This window comes from Callorhinus ursinus, unplaced genomic scaffold (assembly GCF_003265705.2).
Source record: "Callorhinus ursinus isolate GAN/ISIS: 27379988/994484 unplaced genomic scaffold, GSC_fseal_2.0 scaffold57, whole genome shotgun sequence".
In the NCBI taxonomy this organism is placed as follows: Eukaryota; Metazoa; Chordata; class Mammalia; order Carnivora; family Otariidae; genus Callorhinus; species Callorhinus ursinus.
The window spans coordinates 8,426,262-8,453,705 of NW_027397119.1; the positions used below are offsets into that span (position 1 = coordinate 8,426,262).

A 27,444-nucleotide genomic window follows, 5' to 3' on the forward strand; every position below is an offset into this window, starting at 1 on the left:
GCATAAGATTTATGGCAGCTACTGGTGGATTCCTGAGCACAAACCCAACATGCCATCCCATAAATCCCAGACTGCTGGATGGCTTTATGGGGGAGCCCTGTTTTTAGAAAGGGGCGTGACTAGTCCCTCTTGGCAGAGCTCAGACCTGAAGGAGCCAAGTGCCTGGCTCCCCCCTACAGCCCTAGGCTAACCGTGACCGAGCCTGGGGCATCAGTCTGCCGGGCAGACATTTCTTCCCCTGTGTGGTGGTTGGGGGTGGGTATGGTGGGGGTTCTGCTGCTCCACTTGGCCTGCCTTCTGTCTTCTGCCTCCCTGCACCTCCCCAGCTCAGAGGATTCCCTGTCTCAGCACAGTAGGGCAACCTGGAATCCTGGGTGGATTACCATCCCTTACCTAGACCTCAGATGCTTCTCACCGTGGCTCCATGTCCAGATCCCTGGGGATGCTTTTTTTTTTTTTTAAAGATTTTATTTATTTGTCAGAGAGGGTGGGGGGCACAAGCAGGGGGAGCGGCAGGCAGAGGGAGAAGCAGGCTCCTTGCTTAGCAGGAAGCCTGACGCGGGACTCGATCCCAGGACCCTGGGATCATGACCTGAACCGAAGGCAGATGCTTAACCAACTGAACCACCCAGGTGCCCTGGGGATGCTTTTTTTAAAAATTCATTTTCCCAGTCACCATCCTCAGTTCCAGACTCTGAGAGTGAGACGCAGGAATCTGAAATTTTTAAAAATACTCCCTGGTGCTACTGATGTTCAGCCAACTTTGTAAACAACTGACCTGTCCAATGGGGACATCTCCACTCTCCTGTCCTGCTGGGAAATGTGAGGCAACAGGTAGGACACATCTAGGTCCTCCTGTCCCTGGAACCCATATGCTGCCATTGTCACGAAGCTTCCGTTATGGGACAGGCTCTGGCCCCTGGCTGGCTGCACACTCCAGGGTAAGGCGGGGTGACTGCCCGCTGGGAGCTTCGCGTCCACCTGTGCGTCCTACAGACGGCGGCCCCAGAGCGCAGGGGGCCAGGGAGGAGCGGCGGAGGTTGGAGGGCAGGAATGAGCTTAGGGCCGGGGAATCCGGAAAGTCCGGGGCGCTGGGCTTTGCCAAGGAAGCTGGAAGAACAGCTTCTGGTACCTTCTCCTCAGAGGAGGCATCAGCAGCCCCTGAGTTCCTGGAGAATAGGGACCGCACTTCACTCCCCCCCCCCCGTGACCCCAGCACATAGGAGCTACTTGGTGCTTACCTGTCGACTGAATGAACCAAGTGAGACTCCAGGGCCCAGCGGACAGAGATGGGCTCAGCTGGCGCCAGCCGGAGGAAAGAGGACCTGGCCGCCCCCCGACCCCCATCCCATCCACTTCACCGCCCCCTCGGCTCTGGGCTCAGGCGCCCGCTGGCCCAGGGAAGGGACCCTCTCCAGGCTGGCTGAGGAAAGAAGGATGACCAGGAAGCAAAGCAAACATGTTATGACCCAGAATCCCTTAAACCAGGGGGATTCAGGAGGGGTCTTTGGCAACAGGGAACTGGCTAGTGATTGAGAATGGGCTGTGCCGGGTGCTCGGGTAAAAGCTGGGAGAGGGTGCAGGGTGGCCGTCTCCCATCACAGGATCGGCCCTTGGCAGGCGTCGGTGGGGCGCTTGGGAGGCCTCCTGGTCCCTGCTCCACCAGGGAGGACGAGGGGCAGCCACACCCGGGAACTTATGAAATCATGGAGGGGAGTGGCGGGGCGGGGGGTGTTTCAGGGCAAGATACAGAAGGAAGGGTCTGCAGGAAGAAACAGTCTCACTGCGTGGCCAGCAGGGTACCCCCTCAGAGGGCACAAGGGCTGGGGAGCCCCAGGGAGGGAACCCTTTCTGGCTCGGGAAGGGGCCTTGAGGTGAACAGAGCAGCGCACCCTTCTCCCCCACTGCGTTCTCTGCGGTGTGGACACCCTGCCCCCTCGGGGCTCTGGTGTGAGAGGAGCCCAGCCTCCTGTCCCTGAGGCCCTCGTTTTCTGGCAAGCTTCTGTGTGTCCCCTGAGACCTTCAGCTTCTCCCGACCTCCCACATTTCAGTTGGAGAGATGGGGTGGGGCCCGCTCAGAGGCACACGTCCCCTCCCTTGTCCCTTCTCCTTTTCTGGGCCCCAGGGACCTAGGACAAGCCAGAGGGGGACCTCCAGGTGTCAGTATGAGGATGAAGTGGGGTTTGGACCAGACTCTGTAACAGGGCCGCAGGCCGAGCTGATGTTCAGCTTCTGGGCGTTAGTCAGTGAGGCTTACTGGCTGTTGACATACTCAAGCTCTTACACACAAGTTGGTGAAGAGCTATTGGCCCGAGTTCTGGTCCCCTCCCTGCCACTCCAGGCCTCTTGAGAATTCTGTAGACCTCCAGGAGCCCAAAGGTTACCGTCTGGCCTGCTGAGGCCCCCAGGACCCTGCCAGCACGCCACACTGCTATTATGAGCAGCACTTCGCTATACTGCTTACTTAGTACATAGTGTGACTACCTCCCCAGGGCCGGGGCGGGGTGGGGGTGGGGGGTTCTGGGGGGCCGGGGGAGCGGGATTCACAGGGAGGAGGAGGGCTAGGTCCTGGAACCTTGGTGAAGAAGATGCAACCCGGGCTCCCGAATGCGGGGCCCCAGAGCTCGATGGGCAGACGGAGACCAAGACCCAGAATTCGCATCTGCTGTCAGCCCAGCCTGGTGTCTGGTTCTCACCCGCGCTGCTCCCCTCTCCCGTCTCAGGCCCCACTGCCTGCTCCCCGCTGACCATGAACAAGATGAAGAACTTTAAGCGCCGCCTCTCCCTGTCTGTACCGCGCACCGAGACCATCGAGGAGTCCTTGGCCGAGTTCACAGAGCAGTTCAACCAGCTCCACAACAGGCGCAATGAGGGTGAGGGGTCCGGCCGCCCCCCGCCCCACCCTTGACGCCCCCCACAGCCCCTCCTGGCCCTCCCTGACCCGGCCCACACTGCTGGGGGAGGACAGAGGTGGGGTGGCAGACTCCCTGCCCCCCCCTCCCTCCTCCTCCCTCCCTGGGGCAGAGGGACAGGGTGGGCAGCTGACGCCTCTCCCTCTCAGACCTGCAGCTCGGGCCTCTTGGCAGAGACCCCCAGCCAGAGTCCAGCACCGTCTCCCCGACAGACAGCGGGGAGGACCCTGGGCAGCCGTCCCCTGGCATGCAGTACCGGCGGCAGAACCAGCGCCGCTTCTCCATGGAGGTGAGGGGCTCTGGGCTCTCCCCTGTGGGCGCGGCAGGACACACCGGACAGTGTGTGCCCAAGGAGGGTGGCGGCCTGGGAGCCAGACTTCATGGGTTCAGATCCCAGCTCTGCTGTTGATCAGATCTGTGACCTTGAGCAAGTGTCTCAACCTCTGTATAGCAGTCTCCTTGTGTTAAAATGGTCATCGTGAAGATTAAACAAGTTAATATATGCCAAGTGCCTAGAACAGTCCTGGTACAAAACGAAGCCAGACGATTTGACTACTGTTCTTATGACTCGTCTGCAGGGGTCCATGTGTAAGAAAAATAGGCTTCCATCCGTTGGAATCTCATTCTATAGATGGTTATGCTGCAGCCCAGAGAGGGAAAGGGACCTCCTGAGGTCACACACCAACCCCTGCATGTTCACATATGTCTCTGAGCACATCTTTGAAGCAGCTGTGAGCCTGGGGTCACAGCCCGTGGTTTGGCCCTCCTGGGGTTGCTCTACAGGGAAAGCCAGGCCCTGGGTGAAAGGTGAGGGTCCCACAGCACGAGGTAACATGGAGCAAACACGGGCGTCCCTGTCTCATCCTGGCCACTGCAGGACATCAGTAAGAGGCTGTCTCTGCCCATGGACATCCGCCTGCCCCAGGAATTCCTGCAGAAGCTACAGCTGGAGAGTCCAGACCTGCCCAAACCGCTCAGCCGCATGTCCCGCCGAGCATCCCTGGTGAGTCCCAAGAGGGTCAGAGGTCACCAGGGGAGACCCTCCTCCCCCAGCCTGGACACATCAGTTGGGGTTTGCCTGTACGGAGGACGCCTGCAGCAGTTTGTGGGCCTCTGGCGCCACCTGCTGGCTTCGGCCAATTCGCAAGCTTCTAGTCCTTGGTCAACGTCCACTCCCCTAGGTGAGTCCCAACAGGGCTGGTGCTGAGGCCCAAGCCCTCTCTGGGCCCCCACAGTTTCCACTGCGGTGAGACCCATAGACCAGCTGACATGTGCTTTCCGGTCATGGCTGCTTATCCATATTTCCTTGGGAGCATCTTGCAAAACGTGGACTCTGGCCCCCACTCCAGATACCTACAGAATCAGACTCTGGGTGGTGGGGCCCAGGAATCTATATTGTTAAGGGTCGGGTACCACTGAGCTAGAGGAAGTATGCTGATGAGAGAGACTGCCGGGGAGGCTGGTTCTGAACTTGAAGTACAGTTGAGAACAAGACACAGTTTCTGCCCACGAGGAGCTAGTAGTCTGAGCAAGGTGGAGACAGACAGGTGTTGAAGGTGTGCGGCAATCCCAGGTGCCCCAGCCCTGGCTCCGCCCCCTCCACTCCAGGGGAGGAAGAAACTCATACCTCCTAGGGTTCCTTCCTTTATCCTGGGGTTAGAGGGGAGAGGCCAAGAGGCAGGACTTGTGGCCGCCCTCGTCCCTGCTAGGCTCTGTTGTTGCCTCTCCCTGATGGGGGTCTCATTCCCTTCCCTCCTGGAGGCTGTCTGTGGGGCATGATGTATGTGGGGCTGTGGGGCCTTCAGGCTCACAGGACCCTATGTCTCTCCCTCTCAGTCAGATATCGGCTTTGGGAAACTGGAAACATACGTGAAACTGGACAAACTGGGGGAGGTAAGAGGCTGGGCGGGACAGTGAGGAGCAGGGACAGGGACTCCCCTGCCCACCCTGTCCTGCCTTCCCATCGCCCCTGCCCCCTGGAGGCGTACTGTCTTGGCCGTCCAATCTGGCCCAGCCTTTTGCAGTGTTGAGGGAGGCCCAGGTCTTGGAGGAGGGCATGAGGATGGAGTGGGGCCCGTGGGCTCTGGGCATAATCCAGTTTGTCTGTCTGTCTGTTTTTCCTGCAAGTGTTTCTCTGGATTCAAATCCCGTCTCTGCCATTTACTAGCTGTGTGGCCTTGGGCAAATGAGGGGACCTCTCTGTGCCTTAGTTTCTTGCTCTGTCAAATGCAGGTGTAATGGCTGTGTCTCCTAGGGCTGTCGTGAGGATGGACTAGGTTACTCTAAGAAGCTTGCGTACACGCTTAGACCGCACCTGCCGCAGAGTAAGCGCTGTGGGCCGTTAGCTATTTCTGTTCCCACTGCGCCACGCTTTGTGTCAGGGCCCTGGGGCGGCCGAAGGTTTCCAGACAGGAGGAAGACACGGCCCTCTCCCTCCAGGAACCCAAAGAGGAGACCTACCTGTAAACATCAACATAAGGAAGAACAAAACTGTTATAATAGAAGGGCACCTCGCCTGCTGGGGGCTCGGGGGAGGACAATTCATTGTGAACAGGGAGGAGTGAGGGACAGAGTCAGAGAGAGATGGGCCTTGGAGCAAACACAGAACCTCAGTGAAAGGAAAAGAAGGGGGAAGGGCACAGCGCAAGCAGAGGCACAGAGAGGAGGGCGCTGGACAGAGGGTCGTGGGCCCTGAGTGTGGCTGGTGCTGTCGGGGTTCTTGTCCCCAGGGTACCTATGCCACAGTCTTCAAAGGGCGCAGCAAGCTGACGGAGAACCTCGTGGCCCTGAAGGAGATCCGGCTGGAGCATGAGGAGGGGGCGCCTTGCACTGCCATCCGAGAGGGTACAATACCCTAGGGTCCTGAGCTCCTGGGGCTCCTGGGAGGAGGGCTTCATTGACCTGAGCCCCAGTGGGAGCCTAGGGGCAGAGGGTCATTGCTGGAGTGGCGGCTCCTAGGGCTGATCCCAGGAAGAGAGGGTATGAGGGGTGTGTGGGGCCCCAGGGACCCAGGTGGGCCTGTCGCCCCCTACAGTGTCTCTTCTGAAGAACCTAAAGCACGCCAATATTGTGACCCTGCATGACCTCATCCATACGGAGCGGTCTCTCACCCTGGTGTTTGAGTACCTGGTGAGTTGGGCTGGGGCTAGCAGCTTCTTCCCTCTGTGGTGGGGGTGGGGGCAGGGTGGGGGGCAGCTCGGGCCTTGTTCTAGAATCAGGTTCTCAGATGCTCCCATGCAGGAGTGGGCCCAGGGGGTTTAAAGGCAGCTCAGACCTTGGGCCCTGCCTGGGGAGGGGCTTCCAGCCAGGGGTCAAGACAGGTCGGGGCTGAGCCAGGCTCTGTGTTCCAGGACAGTGACCTGAAGCAGTATCTGGACCACTGTGGAAACCTCATGAGCATGCACAATGTCAAGGTGAGGGCCTCCGTAAGGACCGCCTACCCTCAGGGGCCCCATCTCAGTCCCCATCTGTTCTCAAGCCCAGCATGGGAACCCACTCTCACCACCAGGGTCCCAGCTGCTGAGGTTGCTCAGACCTGCAAAGGTATGAGGGTGTGCAAGGTCACTGTCATTCAGGGAATACCGGGAACTGTGCTAAGCGCCCTGCCCCACCGATGCAGACACACACCCTCTGCCACCATCTAGCTGATGATATAAAATCCCCTCTCCAACTCTGAGCATCAGTTTTCCCAGGTGTCAAATGGGTACATGGATGAAAGTAGGCTTCTGAAGAAGCTTGAAGGGATGAATGACCCCTTCTGGTCATTGTGAAAGAACCAAGTGCATAGCTCCCCACCCCGGTGGGCTTCCTGGCCCTGCTTGGCCCCCCTCAGCTCCCAGACCGGAGAACGCCCTGGCCTCCAGCACCCTGCTGCCTCTGCTGCACACCTGGTGCCCTCCCCTGTGGATGGGATTCCCCGGGATGGATGGAGCCCAGGATGGAGCGCAGCATGGGTGGAGAACGGGTAGCTCCCCAGCGACCTCGCCGCCCCTCCCGGCCATGGGGCAGAAACACAGGGTCTCCCGGGGGGGACACACCCTCACCTTCCCCTGCTCACCTCTCCTCCCATCCTCCCTCAGATTTTCATGTTTCAGCTGCTCCGGGGCCTTGCCTACTGCCACCGCCGAAAGATCCTGCACCGGGACCTGAAACCGCAGAACCTGCTCATTAGTGAGAGGGGGGAGCTGAAGCTGGCTGACTTTGGTGAGGGCCGGAGCCCACCGGGGCCAGGGGGCGGGTCTGGCACGGTCTCCTAAGGAGGTGGGTGCTGTGGGAGAGGGAGCTGGGAGGCTCAGTAACATGTCTGTCCCCAGGACTGGCCCGGGCCAAGTCAGTGCCCACGAAGACCTACTCCAATGAGGTGGTGACCCTGTGGTACAGGCCCCCTGATGTGCTGTTGGGGTCCACAGAGTACTCCACCCCCATTGATATGTGGTGAGTAAGCGCCATGGGACCAGGGTGAGGGGGGTTTCCACACCCCCACCTTCCCTTTTGCTGCCTCAAGGCCCTCTGCAAAGAACTGCCTAACCTCCTGCCTAACTAGAAGCCAGGTGACATCCTCCTGCAGTAACTGGATGGGAAAGAATTAAGTCTGGAGTATGTTAGAGTTCCCCTGGCTCTAAATAGACCCTCCAAGGCTCTGCTTCTGAAATACTCCCCCAGGGATCCCGAGGAGGTTACCAGAGGGTACAGGAGGACTGCCACAGTAAATATGATGAATCTTCCCCAAGCATCATTTCTACTGAAAATTTTGGAAAGGATTTATTACTTTTGTGCTAAAATTAACATGCATATGATTTGCTATAGAACGAAAAAAAATCAGCCCAATTTTTAAGCAGAAACCCAGGTTTCTGATGAATGATCACTGTGTTCTGTGCTAGGGGGTCCCCAAGAGAATGGATTTATGGACTTCCCTCTTCCTGTGGGGGCAGAGTTTGAGATAGCGCTGCTTTGAGGAACTGGCACATGGGTGCAGACCCAAACTCTACGGAGTGAGGGGAGAGGCTAAAGCGCCCTAGAGCCCAGAGGAGCCCCAGAGAGAGGCCCCAGTGGCGGACTGGGCTGTGCTAGTCTCCCCTGTCCTGGGCCACCCCACTCGGGGCCAGGACCCTTGCAGCCACCACGGCCGGGGCATCACTGGTGCCCTGGTGGAGCAGTCCTAGGAAGGGCGGGTGCGAGGAGGCCCAGCCTGACGCCGCCCCTGCGCATTGCTCCCCGCAGGGGCGTGGGCTGCATCCACTACGAGATGGCCACGGGGAGGCCCCTCTTCCCCGGCTCCACGGTCAAGGAGGAGCTGCACCTCATCTTCCGACTCCTGGGTTAGTCTCCGGCCGTTCCCTCCCGTTCGCCACCAGGAGGCGCCAGAACTCCGTCCAGCCCAGGCGCAGAAAGGGCCTGGGAAGAGGGGCTCCCACTCGCTCTCAACGGGGCGGCGACCCCTGTGGCCTCCGCCATTCTCTGCCCCCACCCTCTTCACTGCATCCTTCCCAAGTCGCCCGTGGCCCTGGCCCCTCACTCTGCCCTTCCCACGCCCTCTCATCTCCCCAGGGACCCCTACGGACGAGATGTGGCCCGGCGTGACCGCCCTGTCGGAGTTCAGAGCCTACAATTTCCCGCGGTACCTCCCTCAGCCGCTCATCAGCCACGCTCCCAGGTAGCCCTGGCGCCCCACACCTCCTCGCCTGCTCACGGTCCCCGCTGTCCCTCCTGGAGGTGGCCACGCACACCCCTGGCCCCTGGCCCTCCCACCCAGGCCAGGCCTGAGTCAGCTCCTTCGTCCTGCAGGTTGGACACTGAGGGCATCCACCTCCTGACCAGCCTCCTCCTGGTGAGTGTGCCCCCAGCTGGGCCCAGGGACAGGCAGCCGGAGAGCCAACAGCGCTGAAGCCCCAAGACCCCACCTGGGCCCTCCACCCACATCTGTGCTCACAGCTCATGCTCTCCCCCATATTCCTCTCCGTCGCCCCTCCCCCGGGCCCAGGAGGAGCGCTGGTTTCCACGCGGCCGTGGGAGCGGGCACACTCTGAGCTCAAACCCCAGTTCAGGCCCACTTACTAGCTGTGTAGCCTTGGGCAAGTTATAGAACTTTCTTGGGCTTCCGTTTCCTCCACTGCAAAGAGGAATTAATAATTCGTATTTTATAAACGGGTCACGAGGACAAATTGAGATTATGGAACACAGCATGGTGCCTGTCTTGAAGGAAGCGCACAGGGGAGTCGCTGGCATGACATGTTACTGTTGTTAATGTTATGGCCATGGTGGCTTCAGCCTCTGTATTTCCATCCCAAGAGGAGGTCACTCTCTGGAAGTCCCAGTTTGGGTTTTCTCTCAGTGGCTGGAGGCCTGGGAGCCGAGCCCACAGTCGGCCTCGGGCTGGCTTGGAGGTGGGGGCTGGCAGCGGCCCCCGCAGGCTCCTGGGTTAGACTCGGGTCCCTCTCGTTCTGGCCGTCTAACTCAGTGTAGGGGTCGCACCGCGCACAGGGGTCCCCAGAGTCCCCCAGCCACGGCCCCATAACCCACCCTGTACCTTTCAGTACGAATCCAAGAGCCGTATGGCTGCAGAGGCAGCCCTGAGCCACCCCTACTTCCGGTCTCTGGGAGAGCGCGTGCACCAGCTTGAAGATAGTGAGTATCCAGGGAGGCTGGGGGAGGGGCCGGGGTCACCCCGAACCGAAGACGGGGGCGGCCGCTGCGGGGGGGAAGAGCTGGGACGAGGGGCCCAGCGGCGTGGGGGCCTCCCCTCCCCGCCTCGGGTTCCCGTCTGTGCCTCAGCGGCAAAACTGTGGGACCTGGGAAGCCGCCTGCAAGGCCCAGCTAGGGGGCTCCTGGGCCAGCCCTGAATGAAGGGGTTCCCCCGGCCAGCGGGCGCTCTGTGGGCGTGGGGGCCCCCGTGGGCTTGGCTCTCTCCCCACCTTTCTCCTCTCTCCCCACAGCGGCGTCCATCTTCTCCCTGAAGGAGATCCAGCTCCAGAAGGACCCGGGCTACCGGGGCCTGGCCTTCCAGCAGCCAGGTAGGGGCTCGTGCCTCCGCCACCCCCTCCCCTAATTAGGGGAGACCAGGGCAGGCTGCTCCTCCCTCTTGAAGAACGGAGTGAGCCGTTCTTCAGCATGCCGCCCTCCCCGACATTGGCCTCCCGGGGGGCGGGGGGGGGGGCATGGGGAGCAGGGAAGGAGCTGGATTCCCTATCTCCTGCCCAGGCTTCCTCCCTCCAGTGTGCCCCTTGTCAGCCCCCAGCCCAGACACCACGCTGCATCTGACAGAGCCCTGAGGAAGGGGCACATCTCTGGGCTACATTCTGTCTGCAAACCCTGAATTCTCTTGCCTCCATTCCGGGGGAGCCATACCTTGACTCTAGAACAGCTGAAGGCCTCAGATGTGACAAGTGTGTTATTTCATATAATCCTAAAACAGCCCTTGAAGAAGTTGGTACCGTGTGTGTGTGTGTGTGTGTGTGTGTGTGTGTGTGTGTGTGTCTTTTCAGTAATCTCTACACCCAATGTGGGGCTCAGACTCAGGACCCCAAGATCAAGCATCACAGGCTCTACTGACGGAGCCAGCCAGGTGCCCCGAAATAGGTACTATGCAGGCTCTGCATTTCGTATTCAATGGATCTGAGGCACAGGGGAGGTTAGGTCACAATTTCACACAGCTGGTAAGTAACCGAGTTGGGATTCGAACCCAGGACCGACTGGCTTCCGGGAGCAGAATAGCCCTGGAGGACGCCCTTCGCTCCTGGTCCCCGGGACACCCTGCTGCCCAGCCTCCTCTCTGCAGCCCCACCCCTTCCCCTCCGTTCTCCAGGCCGAGGGAAGAGCCGGAGGCAGAGCATCTTCTGAGCCGCGCCCACCCTGCTGCGGCCCCAGGAGCCCCAGGGACGAGAGGTCACAGCGAGCACAGCGGCACAACGGCGGGCAGGACGGGGCCTGCGTGGCCCTGGGGGGACTGAGGAACAAGGGCTAATGGTTGGCCCAGAAGACCTCTTGGCAGCCATGCTGGCCACGGCTGTTTCCTCTTCCTGCTTCCCACAAGTCTCCCCAGTGGCCTTCACCTCGACACCAACCCCTCTGTCGTCAGCCCTGGAGCTGGGCTTGAGCTGCTTTCCTCGGGGGGAGATGAGGAGGAGGGGAGGGGGGGGACCGCAGACCCTTTCCCACCCTGAGGTGCTTGGGCACCAGTGTGGGACCCACACAGACGGGAGAATCCTGGCGTCAGGCCGAGCACTGTGCCCCGAACATGGGCACCACCGTACCTCCCCGCCAGGGGCTGCCTGCCCACACGTCACTCACTTGCTTCCCCTCTGAGAGCAGGAAGCTCGGGCCACCTTGTCTAGGACCCTGGAATCCTGGGTGCCCACGTGTGTGCCAAAGCCCACCCCCCACCTGAAGGGCAGGTGTCCCTAGAGCAGCAGAGAAGGGGAGCCCAGCCCTACTTCTCCACATCCTCACCCTGTCCCCATTCCCCTCTCCTGGCCAGAGGCCCCGTATGCTGCTGGATGCCCAGCTGAGTCCAGAGGTGGCCAGTCCCACCAGCTGCACTCCCGCCACCTCAGCTGGCTCCTGCCCATCCCCCCATTCTGAACGGGATTGCCTTAAATTGGCAGGTGGTAGAGCACTCACTGCCCTTGGAGCTCTAACCCAAGCTCCTACCTGTCCACCCTTTCCCGAAAGTAGCTCCTGCTTATCATGCCTGGGTCCTGATAAGCCAGCCCGGGGCCGGGGTCCGGGGGACGACACCCAGATAGGCAGGGTCACCCTGATGCTGGTGCCAGGCCAGCCTCAGCTCCTTGGGGCTCGCACAGCCTCCCCTGTTCCCTCCTTCCCGGCCCCTAGGGCCCGGTCCCATGCTCCACCCCATCCTGGCACCAGCCTCCCCATGCCCCCGGGCTCCCAGAGTACAGGGTGTAAAATGCCTCAGTCTAAGGTGACGGAAGGTGGGCTAGGACACACAGGCTTTGATCCCCGCCCTAGGGGGCTGGGAGTTGGAAGGCCCGCAGCCCCGAAGAAGGCCCCCCCTCACCACCCCTTCCAAGCACGCCTGTTGTATTCCCAAGGTCTCAACACTTGGCTGAATCTCCAATGGCAACGCCAAGGGGAGGCCAGGCCCAGCTTCTCTACGAAAGCCCCCTGCCCAGCCCCACCCCTCAGCCCGAGGAGCAGCCCTGGAGGGTCTTGGCCTCCCCACAAGTCCCTCCCCTCCTCCCCGCACTGTACTGTGAATGTCCCGTGACTCAGCACAAAGAAAGATAATATATTTAATTCATGTTGCACAGAAAAGCTGATTTTGACAGATCGATGCCAAAGATGGAGGATGGAAGGCCCTTCTCAAGGCCTCATGAGTGTGGGTGGGGCCTGCTTGTATATGTATATATATAAAGTGGACAGAGAGTTTGGTTCATGTGCATCTCTGAACCCACCCTGGGCATGGGAGGGGTGCCCTGCACCCTTCCTGCTGTATTCCGGATGTTGCTGCCTCCAGAGCCGGAAGTCAGCTCTGGGCCTTGTGGGGAGGAGCTGAGGAGGCCTTCGCTCAGGGAGGGGGCCCGAGGGGTGGGGCCGGCCAGGAGAGCACAGAGGGAGCCCCGGGGAGGGGTCTGGGAGCCAGCTGCTGTGGCTGCCCCTCTCGTTCCCCCAACCCAACGGCTCCCCGACCTCTTGGGAGGGAAGGAGGGGAGGTTTAAGAGAGGGTTGACATGGGGGATGGCCAAGGTCAGGGCACAGAAGGAGGGTGCACATGTCACTAATCCAATCCAGCAGCGATTTCTACAAACTTTGAATCCACCTTCTGTTGCCCAGATCGCCTCTTACCTTGGGGGCCCACAGCCTCCTTTCTCCCAAAGCTCTCCACATCCTGCTCTGCTTTCCAGTTCAGTGTCCAGGTTTGCTTTCCCAAGAGCACTGTGAGAATGCCAGGCCCCAAACGATACCTCCTGACCCTACCTGTCCAGCAGCCTCGGTCCCCACTGGCCTTTCCCTTCACCACGCCCACTTGGCCTTGGTGGGGGCATTTGTGGTTTGCAATAGCCCGCAGCTGCCTGACAAAAGGTCCTAATCAGTGATGGCTGCAGGGGTGGGGCCTGGGGCTGACTCTCCCCTGCCCCACCCTTCCCTTCCTGTGGGCTCCCCGTCATCCTGCCCCTACCGTATGGTCCAGTGGTCGGGGCTGATGTCCCACAGGCCACTACTGCCTTCGCCCTACCGGGCTGCCTGGCCCGGCCAAATGGTAGGCCAGACCTCCTTCTTTTCTTCCTTGAAGCAACTCAGCCCCTTGCGGCCCATCTTTCCACCTCCATCTGCTTGGACCCCTCCTTCCGGTCTCGACGCTCCACAGCATTCCACCAGCCCTTCGGTCTCTAGAGCAAATCATCAGCACCATGAATTGGTCACGGACTGGTTGGTCCTGTGCTGGGCGCCAGGACACCCAGGTGCATGTGTCCGCCTTCACCTTCCAGGAGCTCAGGCCTGTGGGCAGAAAGGGCCTTTCTTTACCCAGATTTTGGTCAAGCACCCATTGTGTGCCAGGCACTGTGTTGGGCCCTGAGGATGGGGCAGTGAATAAACCAGCAACGTCCCTGCTGTCATAGAGCTTAGAGAGACGTCACCCACATAACCACAAGGCACATCAAGGGTCAGCAGTGTGATAAAGCAAAATCAAGCAGGGTCAGGGGAGATGTGATGGCCTGGGGTGGAGGCTCTCTGATAAGATCAGCGGGGAGCAGTGACTTGTGAGGGGGAGCCATGTGCACCCCCAAGGACAGAGCATTCCAGCAAAGGCCCTGAAGGGCCTGTGTGTGTGTGTGTGTGTGTGTGTGTGTGTGTGTGTGTGTATGAGCAAGGAGGAGGCAGGCTGGGGCACCAAGGCCCGGCGGGCTGGTGAGGTCGCCAGGAAGCAAGGAGGAAGCGAGGATGCCCCACTCCAGCTCAGATCCATTTGCTCAGATCTGCTGGTGGTGGGGCCAGGCATCAGCACTTCTCAAAAAGTTCCCCAGATGACCCTAATGTGTAGCCAGGGTTGTGAACCACTCATATGGGGTCTTGTGGGGCATGAAGGGGTGAAGCTCTGGGTTTCATTGTGAAATGGGAAGTCACTGACCTCTGTTTTCCAAGGCTCAGAGAGGCCCCGTGAGGAGGGTGCTGTGAGAGGGGGAGGGGAAGGACACCCCCACCTACAGGCCCAAGGAGGGAGCCCAGAGCAAAAGGAGGAGGGAGGGGCCTCTTTTCATGCGGGTGCTGTGAGGCGGGGGCTGCCATCACATTTCCCAGGTGAGGTGGCTGAGGCTTTGGGGTGAGCCTGGCCACACTGAGAGTAAGCGGTCTGGTCAGAATTTGAACCCAGGTCTGCCCACCGGAGCAGCACCACGCTCTGCGCCGCACCACCTGCCTCCCAGGTAGATGTGGGCGGCTAGCACGGAGGCTTCACCCCACTTGTCTGCACAGAGGGTACACTTCGGGGATCCTGGAAACTGGGAGCACCACCGTCGCCCTCCGGCCACCTACAAGCATAGGTGACCATAGGCACCAGAGGGTTAGCCGACAGTCACTGTCCCCCACCCCCACCCCCCCACGCACCCCCTGCCATCCCCCAGCTCCTCCTCCGGACCCTGTGGACTTTCCACCATCCATAAATCGACAGGGCAGCGTAGGGCCCCAGCCGAGTCCTGCTCCTGCGCTCTGGCTCCTGCCCTTTCTGATGCTCAGCGCTGGGCTCCAGGGAGGGTCACGCCCTCCTCGGACAGAAGGCCACCTCCTCAGACACCTGCCCATCAGCCCTTTCTCCTCTCCCTTCCTCCTTTCTTAGGACCTCTCTCTGCCCTTTTCCCTCTACTGCCCCCGCTTCCTGCCCCTGCCCTCCTTCCTCTTCCTGGTGGGGGGAGTACTTACACCTGGGGAGCGGCCATCAGCCCTGGCCTCCTCCCTAAGGAACAAGATTCTGCAGCCTCCCCGAGCCTCCAACCCCTGAGAAGCTCTCTGGGTGCCAAGTGTCATCCTGTCTCTCGCCCTCATGGGTTTTCTGGTGAGGCCAACACGGGGCATGGGGTGCCGTGGCCGCGGCTGTGTGGGCAGGCAGGCTTCAGCCGGAAAGTGGCACACGCGTGGCTCTGCCCTCCCGGCTGCGGTCAGCGCTCCTCCCTGCTTGGAGCTCCCAGCCCTGTCCCCATCTTCCTGACGCCTCCTTCCCTCATTCCTTATTCATCTGAGGGCTCCTGACTCTGTGCCAGGCTGTTTCCAGTACCCGGGATACAAACTTGACCCTGACTTAGACCCTACTTGGGGGAGCTCAGAGTCTCAGAGTCAGTTAGGATGTGGTCTTGGCTTCCTCTCACGAGATCTCAGTTACTTGGGGGGAAGGGGAGTTGTCTTTTAGTCCTTTTAACATTTACCGAGATCTTTTTTTTTTTTCCTTTTACATTTCAGAGACAACAAAACCTTTTTATGCCATCCACGTTTTCCCCGGAGGAGGAGTCCGCTGGGCCCTGGGTTCTCGAGGAGGAGTCTCGCATAGCCAGGGCTCCAGAATACATGGACCTGGATTCAAATCCCACCTCTGCGGCTTGCAAGCTGGGTCACCTTGGGCACGTTCCTTAAACTCTCTGTGTTTCGGTTTCCTTCTCTGTAGAACAGAGATAGCAGCAACACCCTTTTTCTCAGGATTGTGAGGATTCATGCAAGGGGCTGGGCACCGAGTGCTCGTTAAATGGTAGCACGGATGCACTGCACACACACACCCCCTTCTCTGATAGGAGGAATTCCAGCTCCTTCCCTCCCCTAGGGATCCCAGTCCTGGCATTAAAACTGGGCACTTTTTCTTTTCTTGCTTTCTTGACCCTTGATAAGATCTCAGTCATTAGTAAGAATGTATTCAGCACATTCTACCTAAAAGATTTTGCAAGACTTTTAGAAGATGACCTCAACCCAGTGTTTTGTCTCCATGGAGATTTAAATGTAGCTGGGGAAGTCATCATGGAAGAGAGTCTACAATAAAAGCATTGGGTCAAGGTGTCACTCAAAGTGGGTCGGCTGCCTTTGGAAGTAGTGAGTGCTCTGTCTCTAGAAGCACTGAGGCAGACGCTGGGGCGGCACCCATCGGGAATCCCAGGCACATGCCCTGTCTCTGCTCAGTCTGACCAGCTTACAGAGGAAGGCGCCATCTTGGGGTCGGCCAGATCTGTACCTGGTCTGACTGTGTTCTTTGGGTCTCTACTTTGCCAGGCGGGGCAGCAAGGGATGGCCCACAGGTGAGAAGCACTGCTCAGAGGAGCTGAAGAAAACGTGGCCCACAGTGGTGTTGGTGTACAAACCCCCTTCCCCCCTGGATTCCAGGAGGCTGGGCCACCCTCCCAGTGAAGTAAGTCACTCACTTTACCACAAGACTACCTTGGCCTTTCAAGAGCAGGGAGTGACTCTGGGGTGTGGTAATGAACAAACCTGGGATTCCTTCTTAGGACCTCTAGGAGCCGATGAGTGGGAGCATTGCCTTGGGAAGAGGAGATGGGCCCAGGGGTTCAGGGCAGTACCATTTCCTGCCGTGGGCACCTACCTTGAGAGGTTATCCTCAGCCACCTCTGACTGTGCACCTCTGGCCAAGAGTTCCGCTTGGTAATGGAGTTGACTGCCCAGCTTCACCCTACGAGGCAGTGGGGAAGGCTGGGGTGGACGAGAAATGGAGCACTGCAGTGTGGAGGTCAACAGCCTGGCTGCCTCCATTTGGATGCTGCTCCATCACTTCCTGTTGTGGGACCACATCACATGGCTGCTCTGGGCCTCAGTTTCCCCATCTGTAAAATAGGCTGATCGTAGGATTAATGTGGAGATGAATGAGTTAACACACGGAAAGCACTCAGAATGTAGTGGCCACATAGAAAGCTCCACATAAGTGCTGCGTAAGTGTTAGCCTTGTTATCTGTCTCCCAGAATGGCGACAGGCAACCTCATTCTTCTGTTTTCACTGAGACTGCTGTGACCAGAGGCCAGAGGTTTCCCACTAGAGGGAGGAAGGGTTGTGTGGGGGCACAGGAATGAATAAAACCCCTTCTGTCTGTGGGGAACACCCGTCCTCCCAAACTGCCATCAGAATTTGAGAACTGCCATGTCCCTCATCCTAACACATCTCTGTGTTACGCAAAGTGCTGTAAGCTTAACACACTACCTAAATTTAAAAAATACTTTAACAGACAGTTATTAAAAATCTCCTTGGCCCAAGCAAGTCTGTGAAACACTAAAGATTTGGAAATAAGTAAAGTGCTCTCTCCTCAAGGAACTCCCATCTGGTCAGGGAAAGATAAGCCAATTGCATAAACTACAATAATGGCTTCGAAGTGGGCTTGGTTATCCGCACCTCACATATGCCCCTGTGATAAGCCCAGAGGCCTTGCCCCTGTCAGCCTCCCGGCCCTCCCCTTCCTCAGCCTCTGCGGTGCCTGTGAGTTTTGCAAGCCTCATAAAGTGAGTGGCACCTGCACCCTCAGTTCAGTTCGTGGTGGTGAATAAAAATGAATTAACATAAAAATGAAACACCTGATATATCAGGAAACTGCTGGAATCCCCTTTTCCGCAGTTCTTCTTCCCTTCCCAGCAGCAGGGAGCCCCCCCACCCCATGCTACCCCTGCCTTGAGCTCAGACTTCTTTAGGCTTAAGTGCCCATTTACAGTCACAAGGTAAAGCCAGTCTTGTTTCTAGGTGTTTCCAGACCCTACTCCCTCCGCCCCCGCCCCCAGGATGCTCAGAGGAACGTGGCCCCGGGTGCAGAGGGGGTCCAACAAGCCATCAACTGTCTACTGTCATCTCCCCCGCAGGGTTCCCAAGCCCTTTGTACCCCGGCTCTGGGCCTCCCAAGGGCAAGGTTCCCAAGCCCTTTGTATCCCTTTGTACCCCAGCTCTGACCCTCCTTCTCGGGCTTGTGTCTGACCATCCATGGCATGCTCTGCGCTCTTGCTGCTGGGCCAAGGACCCACCTTGCCCTGAGGCGCTTCCTCCCTCAAGCCTTTGCACCCCCAGAGTCCATCTGTCCGTGTTCCCTCTGTCTGGACTTCTTCCACCTCCTCAGCAGCTCCAGCTCGGTCAGACTCACTGGGCCTTGGGCAGGTGGCTTCCCCTTGCTGGGACTCAGTGTCCCAGTCCTTATCATGAAGGGGGGCCCCAGATGCCCTGGAGCATCCTCCCTGCTCCAGATTCTACACTGACCTGTTTTCACTTTAGTGTTTTGTAAGAGTCATTTCCCTCTCTCCTCCTTTCAAGCTTGCCTCAAACTCTCCTCTTCCAGGAAGCCTTCCTTATTCAACTCCTTGAACACTTTTTATGTGCTCAGTTCTGGTGGCACCAGGTTGGGCTACACCCATGCTGATGCAAGGACTTAGGGGCTTTCAGTCCTTCATAAGCCCCATCGCCCAAAAGCTCACCCAAATATACACAACCTGAGTAAAAACGGAGCTTAGTATGGAAATGTGACCTCTAGGTAAGTCCTCCAACACCCCCCATCTCCAACCAGTCCTACCCCCAAGCCCAATTATCTAGAAAGTCTAACAGCCTGTAATCTTTTTTTTTTTTTAAGACTTTATTCATTTGAGAGAAAGAAAGCATGCATGAGAGGGGAGGGGCAAAGGGAGAGGGAGAAGCAGACTCCCCACGGAGCAGGGAGACTGGGGCTCGATCCCAGGACCCTGGGATCATGACCTGAGCCGAAGACAGACGCTTAACGGACTGAGCCACCCAGGCACCCCTCACAGCCTGTATTCAGTACTCAGGTTCCCAGCGTCTGTCAGGTCTCTTCCCAGGGTTCAGATCCTCAGCTCCCCGGGTGGTCTTCAGTGTGATCTCCCCCAGGTGTGCCAGCCCACTCCAGCTGCTTTGTTAAGGTCATGACACCAGTTGGTGACCAAGTAATCCCTTGGCAACGATGGTGGCACTTTCACGCCCAGAAGCCCATTTTGCTCTGACAACATCCTGTGAGGTAGACAGGGCAGCGGGGTGACCCCATTCCATGGATGAGGAAACTAAGACCCTAGAGGTTTAACACCTTGCGCACGGTTATTTAAGTGACAAAGTAAGGCCTCTCACCAGGTACGCCTCCCTGCCTCACTGCCCTCTAAACTGCTTTTTTTTTGCCAGCCAGGATTTTAATTCATTCCAGCGTGGAGCTCTTGAGACCTTGGCCCCTAGCCCTGGCAAGAGAGCCAGAATAAGCAGATTTGACCTCTAATCTGACTCGCCCAGCTGGTTCAGAATGCAGCCACTCCTCACCTTCCCTCGTCCACAGCTGCTCTGGGCCCCCTCTCTGCACCCCTCCTTCTCCTCCTCCGGCCCTCCCACTAGCTCTGGGAGCCCCGGGGTGGGCGTGGGGTGGGGTCCCAGGAGGATGTGAGCCTAAGGACAGGCGGGATGTTTTCCCTACTCCACATTGTTCTGCCTGTGCCCATTGTGTGGGCTGAGAGCTGGACGTCACCAAGTTGCCTGGCAGGCTTTCAGCAGAGCTGGGGAATATTTCCGGAGGGAACTGACCTGTTAGGAATGACTGAAGCTTCTCAAAAGCCTTGGTATTTCTTTGGATCAGCCAGACTGGGGCAGCCAAGGCAAGGAAGACTAGATGACTCCCTGCTCCTGGCCCACCTGCCGTTTGCCAAGAGGGCCTTGTCCCACGGAGCGAGGGGTTTGGGAATGTCAAGTGGCGGGGAAACGGGGCGGGGTGGGGGGTAGAGGTGGACACAGAGGGCTTGCACGGAGGGGGAGCCACATTGAATGGCTGTTTTGTTTACATCACCTGGCTCCAACTTGGAGTTCCCACACCTGAGGATGGGAACCCATCTAGACAACTTTGAAAAGCCTCATTGAGCTCACCCCACAGGAAATGCAAGGTTAGAAATGTGTTAAAGCAGCTCAGGGTTTGGATGAGTAATGCTGGGTGTCCACTCCCAGGGAAGGCATTTATTAATGCATCCCTCTCTCTACCGCAGGGCTGGGTGTGCTCCAGAGGGGACCCGGTGTCGGCAGCTGTGTATCCGTGTCCCCTCACGGTTTGAGCTAATCCTCACAGCAAGACCAATGGGCAGGGGCGCCTGGGTGGCTCAGTTGTTAAGCGTCTGCCTTCGGCTCAGGTCATGGTCCCGGAGTCCTGGGATCGAGCCCCGCATCGAGCCCCGCATCGGGCTCCCTGCTCCGCAGGAAGCCTGCTTCTCCCTCTCCCTCTGCCGGCTGCTCTCCCTGCTTGTGTTCTCTCGCTCTGTCAAATAAATACATAAAATCTTAAAAAAAAAAAAAAATGGCAGGCATAGTAACCCACTTTTCATAGATGAGGAAATGGAGTCTCGCAAAAGTTAAGGAATTAGTTCCAACCCCCCCCCCCCAACACATACACACAGCTATTTCTTGGCAGAGGTCAGATTTGAACCCATGTCTGTGATACTGTGAAGTCCACGTTCTATAGCAGGATTTCTCATTCACATGCCTAAGAATTGGCTGGGGAGGGGCGCCTGGGTGGCTCAGATGGTTAAGCGTCTGCCTTCTGCTCAGGTCATGATCCCAGGGTCCTGGGATCGAGCCCCACATCAGGTTCCTGGCTCAGCAAGGAGCCTGCTTCTCCCTCTCCCTCTGCCTCTCTCCCGGCTCATTCTCTCTCTCCCCCTCTCTCTCTCTGTATCTCTGTGTCTCAAATGAATAAATAAAATCTTAAAAAAAAAAAAAAGAATTGGCTGGGGTGCTCACTAGGAATGCAGAGTTCTGGGCCCTGTCCCCACGCTACCCCCCTCCCACCGTCCCCCATGCTCATTCAATAAAGCAGGGTTGGGTGGCAGGAATCTGCGTTTTTGCCAAATAACACAGGTGATTCTGAAGTGGTTGGGCCATAGGTTGAGAAACACTGCCTTGGGGTCTGGGCTCCATTCTATGACTTTAGCCAAAGGGAGCCCCAACCTGGTCTGGAAACATGGGTGCAGTGGTAGGCCCCTGCCAAGACCTCAAGGGGTGCTGTCTCACCTCACACGTCCCTTGCCTGACCAGGGAAACCCGGGAGAGGCAGCCTGGAACATAAGAAGACAACCAAACTGCAGCCTAGAAAAGTCTCCCATTACCCACAAGACGAACCCGCGTGACAGACTCAGGGATAAAGGGGTCCTCGTTCAACCCCAGGGTGTTTGTGGACCCCTGCCATGGATAAAAGCTTGGCACAGACACCTGGGAGATCCTGGATGGCAAGGGGTACAGGTTGCTCAGAGCTGGGTGCAAGCAGGAACTTCCTGCTTTAGAATTATTTGGGGTTTGGGGATGCCTGGGTAGCTCAGTCTGTTAAGCTGCTGCCTTCCGCTCAGGTCATGATCCTGGGATCCCAGGGTCCTGGAATGGAGTCCCACAACCGGCTCCCTGCTCGGCAGGGAGCCTGCTTCTCTGTCTGCAGCTCCCCCTGCTTGTGCGCTTTCTCTCTCTCTCTCTCTCTGACAAGTAAGTAAATAAAATCTTAATTTAAAAAAAAAAGGAATTATTTGGGCTTTGCTAAGAATTCAGAGTCCGGAGACCCAACACAGATCTCCATAGTCAGAAGCTGTGGGGGGTAAACTCTAGGGATCTGCATCTAAAACACACTCCCCAGGCAATTCTGAAGCAAATAGAGGTTTGGGAAGCTGTGCTTAGAGTGTCTGGAAGGCAAGGAACTGCTGAGGCACGGGGACCCCAGGAAGGCCCCAAAGCTACAGCGTGGGCTGGAAACCCCGGGCTGCAGCTGTGGGTGAGCAGAAGAAGTATCACACTCGGTGTGTGCAATTCTGGGTTTGAATCCTGGGCAAGTGATAACCTCCCTGAGCTCAAGTCCTCACAGGCCAGATGAGGTTCATCTAGACCACCTCCCCACGTTGCTGTGACGACCCAGGGAGCGTGCTGGGGGCACTGAATGGGCAGCAGCAGGTGTGTGGTGGAAGAAGCTTATTCTAGGTTTTTAGGCGATGCCAACAGAAGGCTCCTGGCAGCATCCAGTACCCAGCAGGCACAGACCCACTTCATTCCATTGGAGAGCCAAGAGCTGGATTGGGTGTGGGGGTTTGGAATTCAGAACTGTGACTCTGGACTCCGAGGGAGTGGCCTGGGGCATCCTGGGAGGGTCAGGGCTCAGGCTGTGGCCCACAGGACTCCGAAGCCCCACGCAGGCCTGGAGGGCCGTTGCCACCACTCCACTCCCCTGTCCGTCTGTCCACTCCCCTGTCCATCCATTCTCAAGCCCCTTCACTCCACTTCAGGAGGTCATACCAAAAGCATGGGCTCTGAGGGTCAGCTTGAGCCCTTCCCCATTCTACCCTTACTGTTCCTCATCTTGTTTCCCTGCTGTTGTCCCCGCTGAGCTGGGGGCCCTCACTGCTCCCCCTCTCCTCCCCACCACCCTCAGGCAACTCCAAGGACTCTCTCCTCTCTTCCTTGACCCTCACACCCTCTTTAGAGGCTCCTTTCCCCACCCACCCCGCAAGAAACCCAGGGGCCATCCTCAGGCCCATAGCCAGCTCCTTCCTGGGGAAGGATCTACTAAGCCAATTCATAGCCAGGAGGTGAACTAGGCATACTCAGGCCCTCCCCGGGAATATGTGCACTTCACAAGAAGCTGCAAATAAGAGGCACAGTCAGCCTGGAGGAGGGCCTCTCCCCTGGCAGTTTAGCCTTGTGGTTAGGGGCCCAGGCTCTGGAGCTGGAGAGTTCAAATCCTGGCTAGACCGTCCACTAGCCAAGTGACCTGGGCCACCTGCTTTGCCTCTCCACGTCTCGGTTTCCTTGTGTGCAAAACAGAGACGTCGTCAATGTACCCATTTCCTTAATTCAGGGAAAGCACTCAGAACACATCGGGCACATACTAAGGTCTAGGTAAACGTTAGCCAGTAGTGCTTATTAATGGAAGGATTTCGAACACCGGGCTTCATAGGTGACTGCCCACGTCTGCCCAGGGCCATGTGCCTGCCACATCCAGCCTTAGCCCTGGTGCTGTTGTCAGAGGGTTGTGCTGCAAAGGATGCCAGTGTCCAGGCTCTCAGGCTGGGACTGATCCTCTCCGGCAATCTCCTTGGGAATAAGGGTGAGAACGACAGTGGCTGGATAAGGGGCGAGTCTGTAAGAGTATCCCTTAAGCCAGGGCATAAATGGAGAGGAAAGGAACTTGACCTCCACCCTCTGCCATTTCCTTTAAGTTCAGCTCCCCTGTGAACCAGGGGCGGAGTTTGGTGTGAGAGATGCTGGGCACGGGGACTGCTGGTGAATCACGGGTCTATGCATTCTGGGAAACTGGGAACGAGCGGGATTCTCCGGCAGCAGGTTTCTTCTGCATGAATCTGCAAAATGGCAAGAAGACTCAAGTCCTCCAGGCAAGGAGATGGGCCGTGGGGCCCTGCTCTGGTCACTCCTCCTGCTCCCATCTCCTCCCCTCTGGCCAGTGTCCCTCCAGGAAGGGGCGGGCAGGAAGACTGGAAGGTTCCTGGAGTGGGCAAGTCTCTGCCCCAAATGTCACCTCCTCTCCCAGCCCCACTTTCTCCAAGGACATGAGAAAAGGGCCTCCCCTGCCTCCTGCAGACCCGTCATCCTGGGAGAGCCCTTTCTTCTCACATGGGACCACCGTGGCTTGGTCCAGGACCCACCGTTGGCATGGAAGCTGCGGCCCTATCTGAGAATACGGCTCACGAGGAGGGGACCTCGGACTGCAGCCAGATCGGGCAGAACACCGAGTTCACACCCCAGAAACTCTGATACACAGAAAGGAGACACCAAAGTGAAGGGGGGGGGACCGCAGCCAACAGTACCTCTCTTAGCACCTCCGTGGTGCTGAAGGTTGAAGGAGCCTTGAGGGAGTAGCTGTGAGGCCCTGAACTTCCCTGGCCCTCCCGGTGCGCCAGGGGCTGGGCTACACCTGGAAGCACAGTGACTCATAAGACAAAGGCCACACACGTGAAGATTGCAGTGCAGAGGGAGACAGTGGGTTACGGGGCACAGAGGAGGGCGCCCCCGATTCTATCTGGGAGGGGGGACATTTGAGCTGGACAGACTGGGTCACGTTACTGAAGGACAGGGGAGAACAGCCAAGGGGCCTTGCTCAGGGGTCATAGATCCTGGGTGGGGGGATGGGGAGCAATAGAGGAGTACGGAAATGCAGGCAGGGGCCTCGACAGGCCTCTAGAAAGGGACTGAGCTTTATCCTGCAAACAGTGCGGTGGAGGAACGTACATGACTTTGTCCTGATTATTGGAAGCCGTACATCTTTATCATAAAAAAACTGGAGAAAAAATAGCAAAAGGAGAAAGAAGAAAATTAAAATCATTCGGATGCCAACTACCCAGAAATAACCACTGTTAACATTTTGATGTTTTCCCTGCAGATTCTTTTTTATAAAGAGAATTTTAAAAAGAGGATATGTAAGATAAATATAATACGTAACATACAGGCATATTAATTATGGCGAAATGCATAGTTCATATTAAAAAATTATGTTATATTAGAACATCTTCTGAATTCAGAGACTATAGATTAACATACAAGTTGTTTTATAATAATTTATTTTTTTAAAGATTATTTATTTCTTATTTGACAGAGAGCACAAGCAGGGGCAGAAGCAGACTTCCCACTGAGCAGGGAGCCCGACGTGGGGCTCGATCCCAGGACCCTGGGATCATGACCTGAGCCAAAGGCAGATGCTTAACCAACTGAGCCACCCAGGTGCCCCATTTTATAATTTAGTATAATATGTATGCTTTTTACTTTTAATTTTTTTGGTTTCTTTAAAGATTTTACTTTTAAGTCATCTCTGCACCCAACACAGGGCCAGACCTCATGACCATGAGATCAAGGGCCACATGCTCCATCAAAACAGAGCCAGCCAGGTGCCCCTATGTGTGCTTTTAAAAAAACTAAATTGAGGGGCGCCTGGGTGGCTCAGTCGTTAAGCGTCTGCCTTCGGCTCGGGTCATGGTCCCGGGGTCCTGGGATCGAGCCCCGCATCGGGCTCCCTGCTCGGCGGGAAGCCTGCTTCTCCCTCTCCCACTCCCCCTGCTTGTGTTCCTGCTCTCGCTGTGTCTCTTTCTGTCAAATAAATAAAATCTTTAAAAAAAAAAAAAAACTAAATTGAGATTATACAAAGGGGGAGTTTTAAATTTTATTTATTTATTTTTAATAGACAACACATCCACGTGCTCCATAATTCAAGTGGCCCAAGAGCGCATATAGTGAAAATGTCCCTTTTACCCCAGCCCCCCCGGGTGGCTCCCCTCCTTGGAGTCAGTGAATGTTGTAAACTTCCAGGGACTTTATGCACAGACAGGATACGCACATCTTACCTTCTCCCCCGTTACACAAATGTTACACAAGTGTTAGGCACTCACTCTGCATCCCCCAGCTTTTACTGAATATATTTTGATACTATTTCCTATCAATATATAAAGAGGCTTCTCATTTTTTATGACTATGTAATATTCCATGATATGGATGGATCTAATTTCTGCCTCTACTCAGTCATTCGGGTGGCCCGCAATCTTCTGCTTACATAAACAGTGCTGCAATAAATGACTCTGGACACGCGTCATTTTGCATAAGAACTATCTCGGGATAACCTCCTAGAAGTGCGATGATGATGACCATGATGATGATGGGATCACAGGTCAGGGGTCAGGTACAGTCATAAGTGTTGATGGCTGATGCCAAACAGCCCTCTGCAGAGGTGACACCAATTGCTTTAAAATGTCCCTCTTTGGGGGCGCCTGGGTGGCTCAGTCGTTAAGCGTCTGCCTTCGGCTCAGGTCATGATCATGATCCCAGGGTCCTGGGATCCGAGCCCCGCATCGGGCTCCCTGCTCTGCGGGAGGCCTGCCTCTCCCTCCCCCACTCCCCCTGCTGGTGTTCCCTCTCGCTGTGTCTCTCTCTCTCTTAAAATAAGTAAATAAAATCTTTTTTAAAAAAAAATGTCCCTCTTTGGATGTAAGTGAGGGATGAAAGCAGGTGTGAACTTGGAAGGCAAGAAGGCTGGACCTGCTGCAGGCAGGGGGGCAGGAAGGGCGCGGTCCGGGAGGCTCTGCCGTCGAGCGGGAGAAACCCACCCGGGGGGTAAACCATGGGTCAGAACCGCCCAACAAAGACGGTGGATGGAGCTGGAGCTGCGGCTCCGACCCACGTTGCGGACAGCGGCCTGAGTGGGCATTCGGAAGTGCGTGTGAGGAGGTCTCCGATGGGTCGGCGGGGTGACGGGGTGACGGGGTGTGTGGGGAGCCCCATCTGACTTGAAGGAACAAGTAGGATAAAAACAGCCCAAACAGGAGGAAGGGGCCCCTCAGATTTTAGGAACCTCCAGCTCCCAAAGTGTCGAGATATTTATGATGAGCGTGAAACTGAATTTGGTTCATGCTCCTGTGTTCTGGCAAACAGAAACACAGACACATTAAGAAGGAATTGATGGGGCACCTGGCCGGCTCAGTCAGTGGAGCATGAGACTCTTGATCTCAGGGTCGAGGGTTCGAGCCCCATATTGGGCATAGAGACTACTTTTTAAAAAAATAAATAAAAACAAAACCAAAAGAAAGAGGGAATTGAAGATACCCATTTCAAGACAGACTACTGGCCACACGTTTGTCATCCCTCCTGTGACCCCCACTAAACTGACAATAAAGCAATGAAGAAAAGTACATTCTCCTAATGAGGAAGAGAACAGGAGGGAGGCCAGCGCTGATGAACATTTTCGGTGAGTATACAGCGGTGGACATGGAGAAGAGCGGTCCCTGATGAAGGAGGAGGACAGAGTGGGAGGCGGCTGGGAAGGCCCCACATCATCCCAGCAGAACCACAGCGGGGCTCAGGCCTCAGAGAGACCACAGGGTTGGACTGCGTAGAGGAGGCTGGAGATGCAGCTGTGGCTGGCAAGAGAAGGATCGGCCAACAGCGCAGGGACAGCAGATCCCTAAGCAACACATGGGGCAGCCCGGGATCCATCCCCAATTGGAAGGTTCAGCGACCCCAAAGAAGGGGCTTGCACCTCCATTACTTGGAGTCCCCCACCCCTTGTGACCCAGGCTCCCTTCCCAAAGGAAATGAAGTCTGCCAACTGACCAGTCCAGCCTCACTCTTAGATATGGAAAGACAAACACCGTCAGACATTTGACAAAAGCTTCTGGCGTGAAAAGGAAACAAAGGTAAGTACATAGTGGCAGGGACGATGCTCCACAAGAAAGGGAAGTAACTTCAGACACAGAAGACACAAGAAAACTTTCCATAACTGATAGGTATTTCCAGGGAGATTTAAGGGGGTGTTGCATCACCAGACAAGGACAGGATGCTATGAAAGAAGCAACCAGAAAATAGTACGAGTGGGGTGCCTAGGTGGTGCAGCTGGTTAAGTGTCTGACTCTTGATTTCGGCGCAGGTCATGATCTCAGGGTCATGAGATCAAGCCCCGCATCCAGCTCTGTGCTGGGTGTGGATTCTGCTTGAGGTTCCCTCTCTCCCTCTCCTTCTGCCCCTTCCACTTCCTCCCCTCCCCCTCACATTCTCTCTCTTTCTCTAAAAAAAAAAAAGAAAGAAAGAAAGAAAGAAAGAAAGAAAGAA

The 27,444-nt window shown here is 56.9% G+C and overlaps 1 protein-coding gene and 1 long non-coding RNA gene across 11 annotated transcripts in view; one reads left to right on the forward strand and one right to left on the reverse strand.

Moving 5' to 3' along the window:
• CDK18 (cyclin dependent kinase 18) overlaps positions 1 to 12,305 on the forward strand; it is a 30,654-nt gene extending 18,349 nt beyond the window's left edge. For 4 of the 6 annotated variants that reach the window (XM_025855207.2, XM_025855206.2, XM_025855205.2 and 1 more), the window contains exons 2-16: positions 2,724 to 2,873; positions 3,062 to 3,201; positions 3,790 to 3,915; positions 4,749 to 4,805; positions 5,642 to 5,756; positions 5,947 to 6,041; positions 6,263 to 6,325; positions 6,992 to 7,115; positions 7,226 to 7,346; positions 8,133 to 8,230; positions 8,460 to 8,565; positions 8,697 to 8,739; positions 9,446 to 9,536; positions 9,845 to 9,922; positions 10,714 to 12,300. In XM_025855207.2, the coding sequence (XP_025710992.1) occupies positions 2,750 to 2,873; positions 3,062 to 3,201; positions 3,790 to 3,915; positions 4,749 to 4,805; positions 5,642 to 5,756; positions 5,947 to 6,041; positions 6,263 to 6,325; positions 6,992 to 7,115; positions 7,226 to 7,346; positions 8,133 to 8,230; positions 8,460 to 8,565; positions 8,697 to 8,739; positions 9,446 to 9,536; positions 9,845 to 9,922; positions 10,714 to 10,748 (1,416 nt within the window). In that variant the 5' untranslated portion in view covers positions 2,724 to 2,749 and the 3' untranslated portion in view covers positions 10,749 to 12,300. Of the gene's footprint in view, positions 1 to 2,723; positions 2,874 to 3,061; positions 3,202 to 3,789; positions 3,916 to 4,748; positions 4,806 to 5,641; positions 5,757 to 5,946; positions 6,042 to 6,262; positions 6,326 to 6,991; positions 7,116 to 7,225; positions 7,347 to 8,132; positions 8,231 to 8,459; positions 8,566 to 8,696; positions 8,740 to 9,445; positions 9,537 to 9,844; positions 9,923 to 10,713 lie in introns of all 6 variants that reach the window. The other 2 variants (XM_025855204.2, XM_025855203.2) reach the window with 2 other exon arrangements.
• Positions 12,139 to 27,444, reverse strand: part of LOC141371117 (uncharacterized) — a 28,089-nt gene continuing 12,783 nt past the window's right edge. For all 5 annotated transcript variants that reach the window (XR_012375795.1, XR_012375794.1, XR_012375798.1 and 2 more), the window contains 2 exons: positions 16,447 to 16,684; positions 12,139 to 13,370 (listed from right to left, as the gene is read on the reverse strand). This is a non-coding gene — a long non-coding RNA (uncharacterized lncRNA). The remainder of the gene's footprint in view (positions 13,371 to 16,446; positions 16,685 to 27,444) is intronic.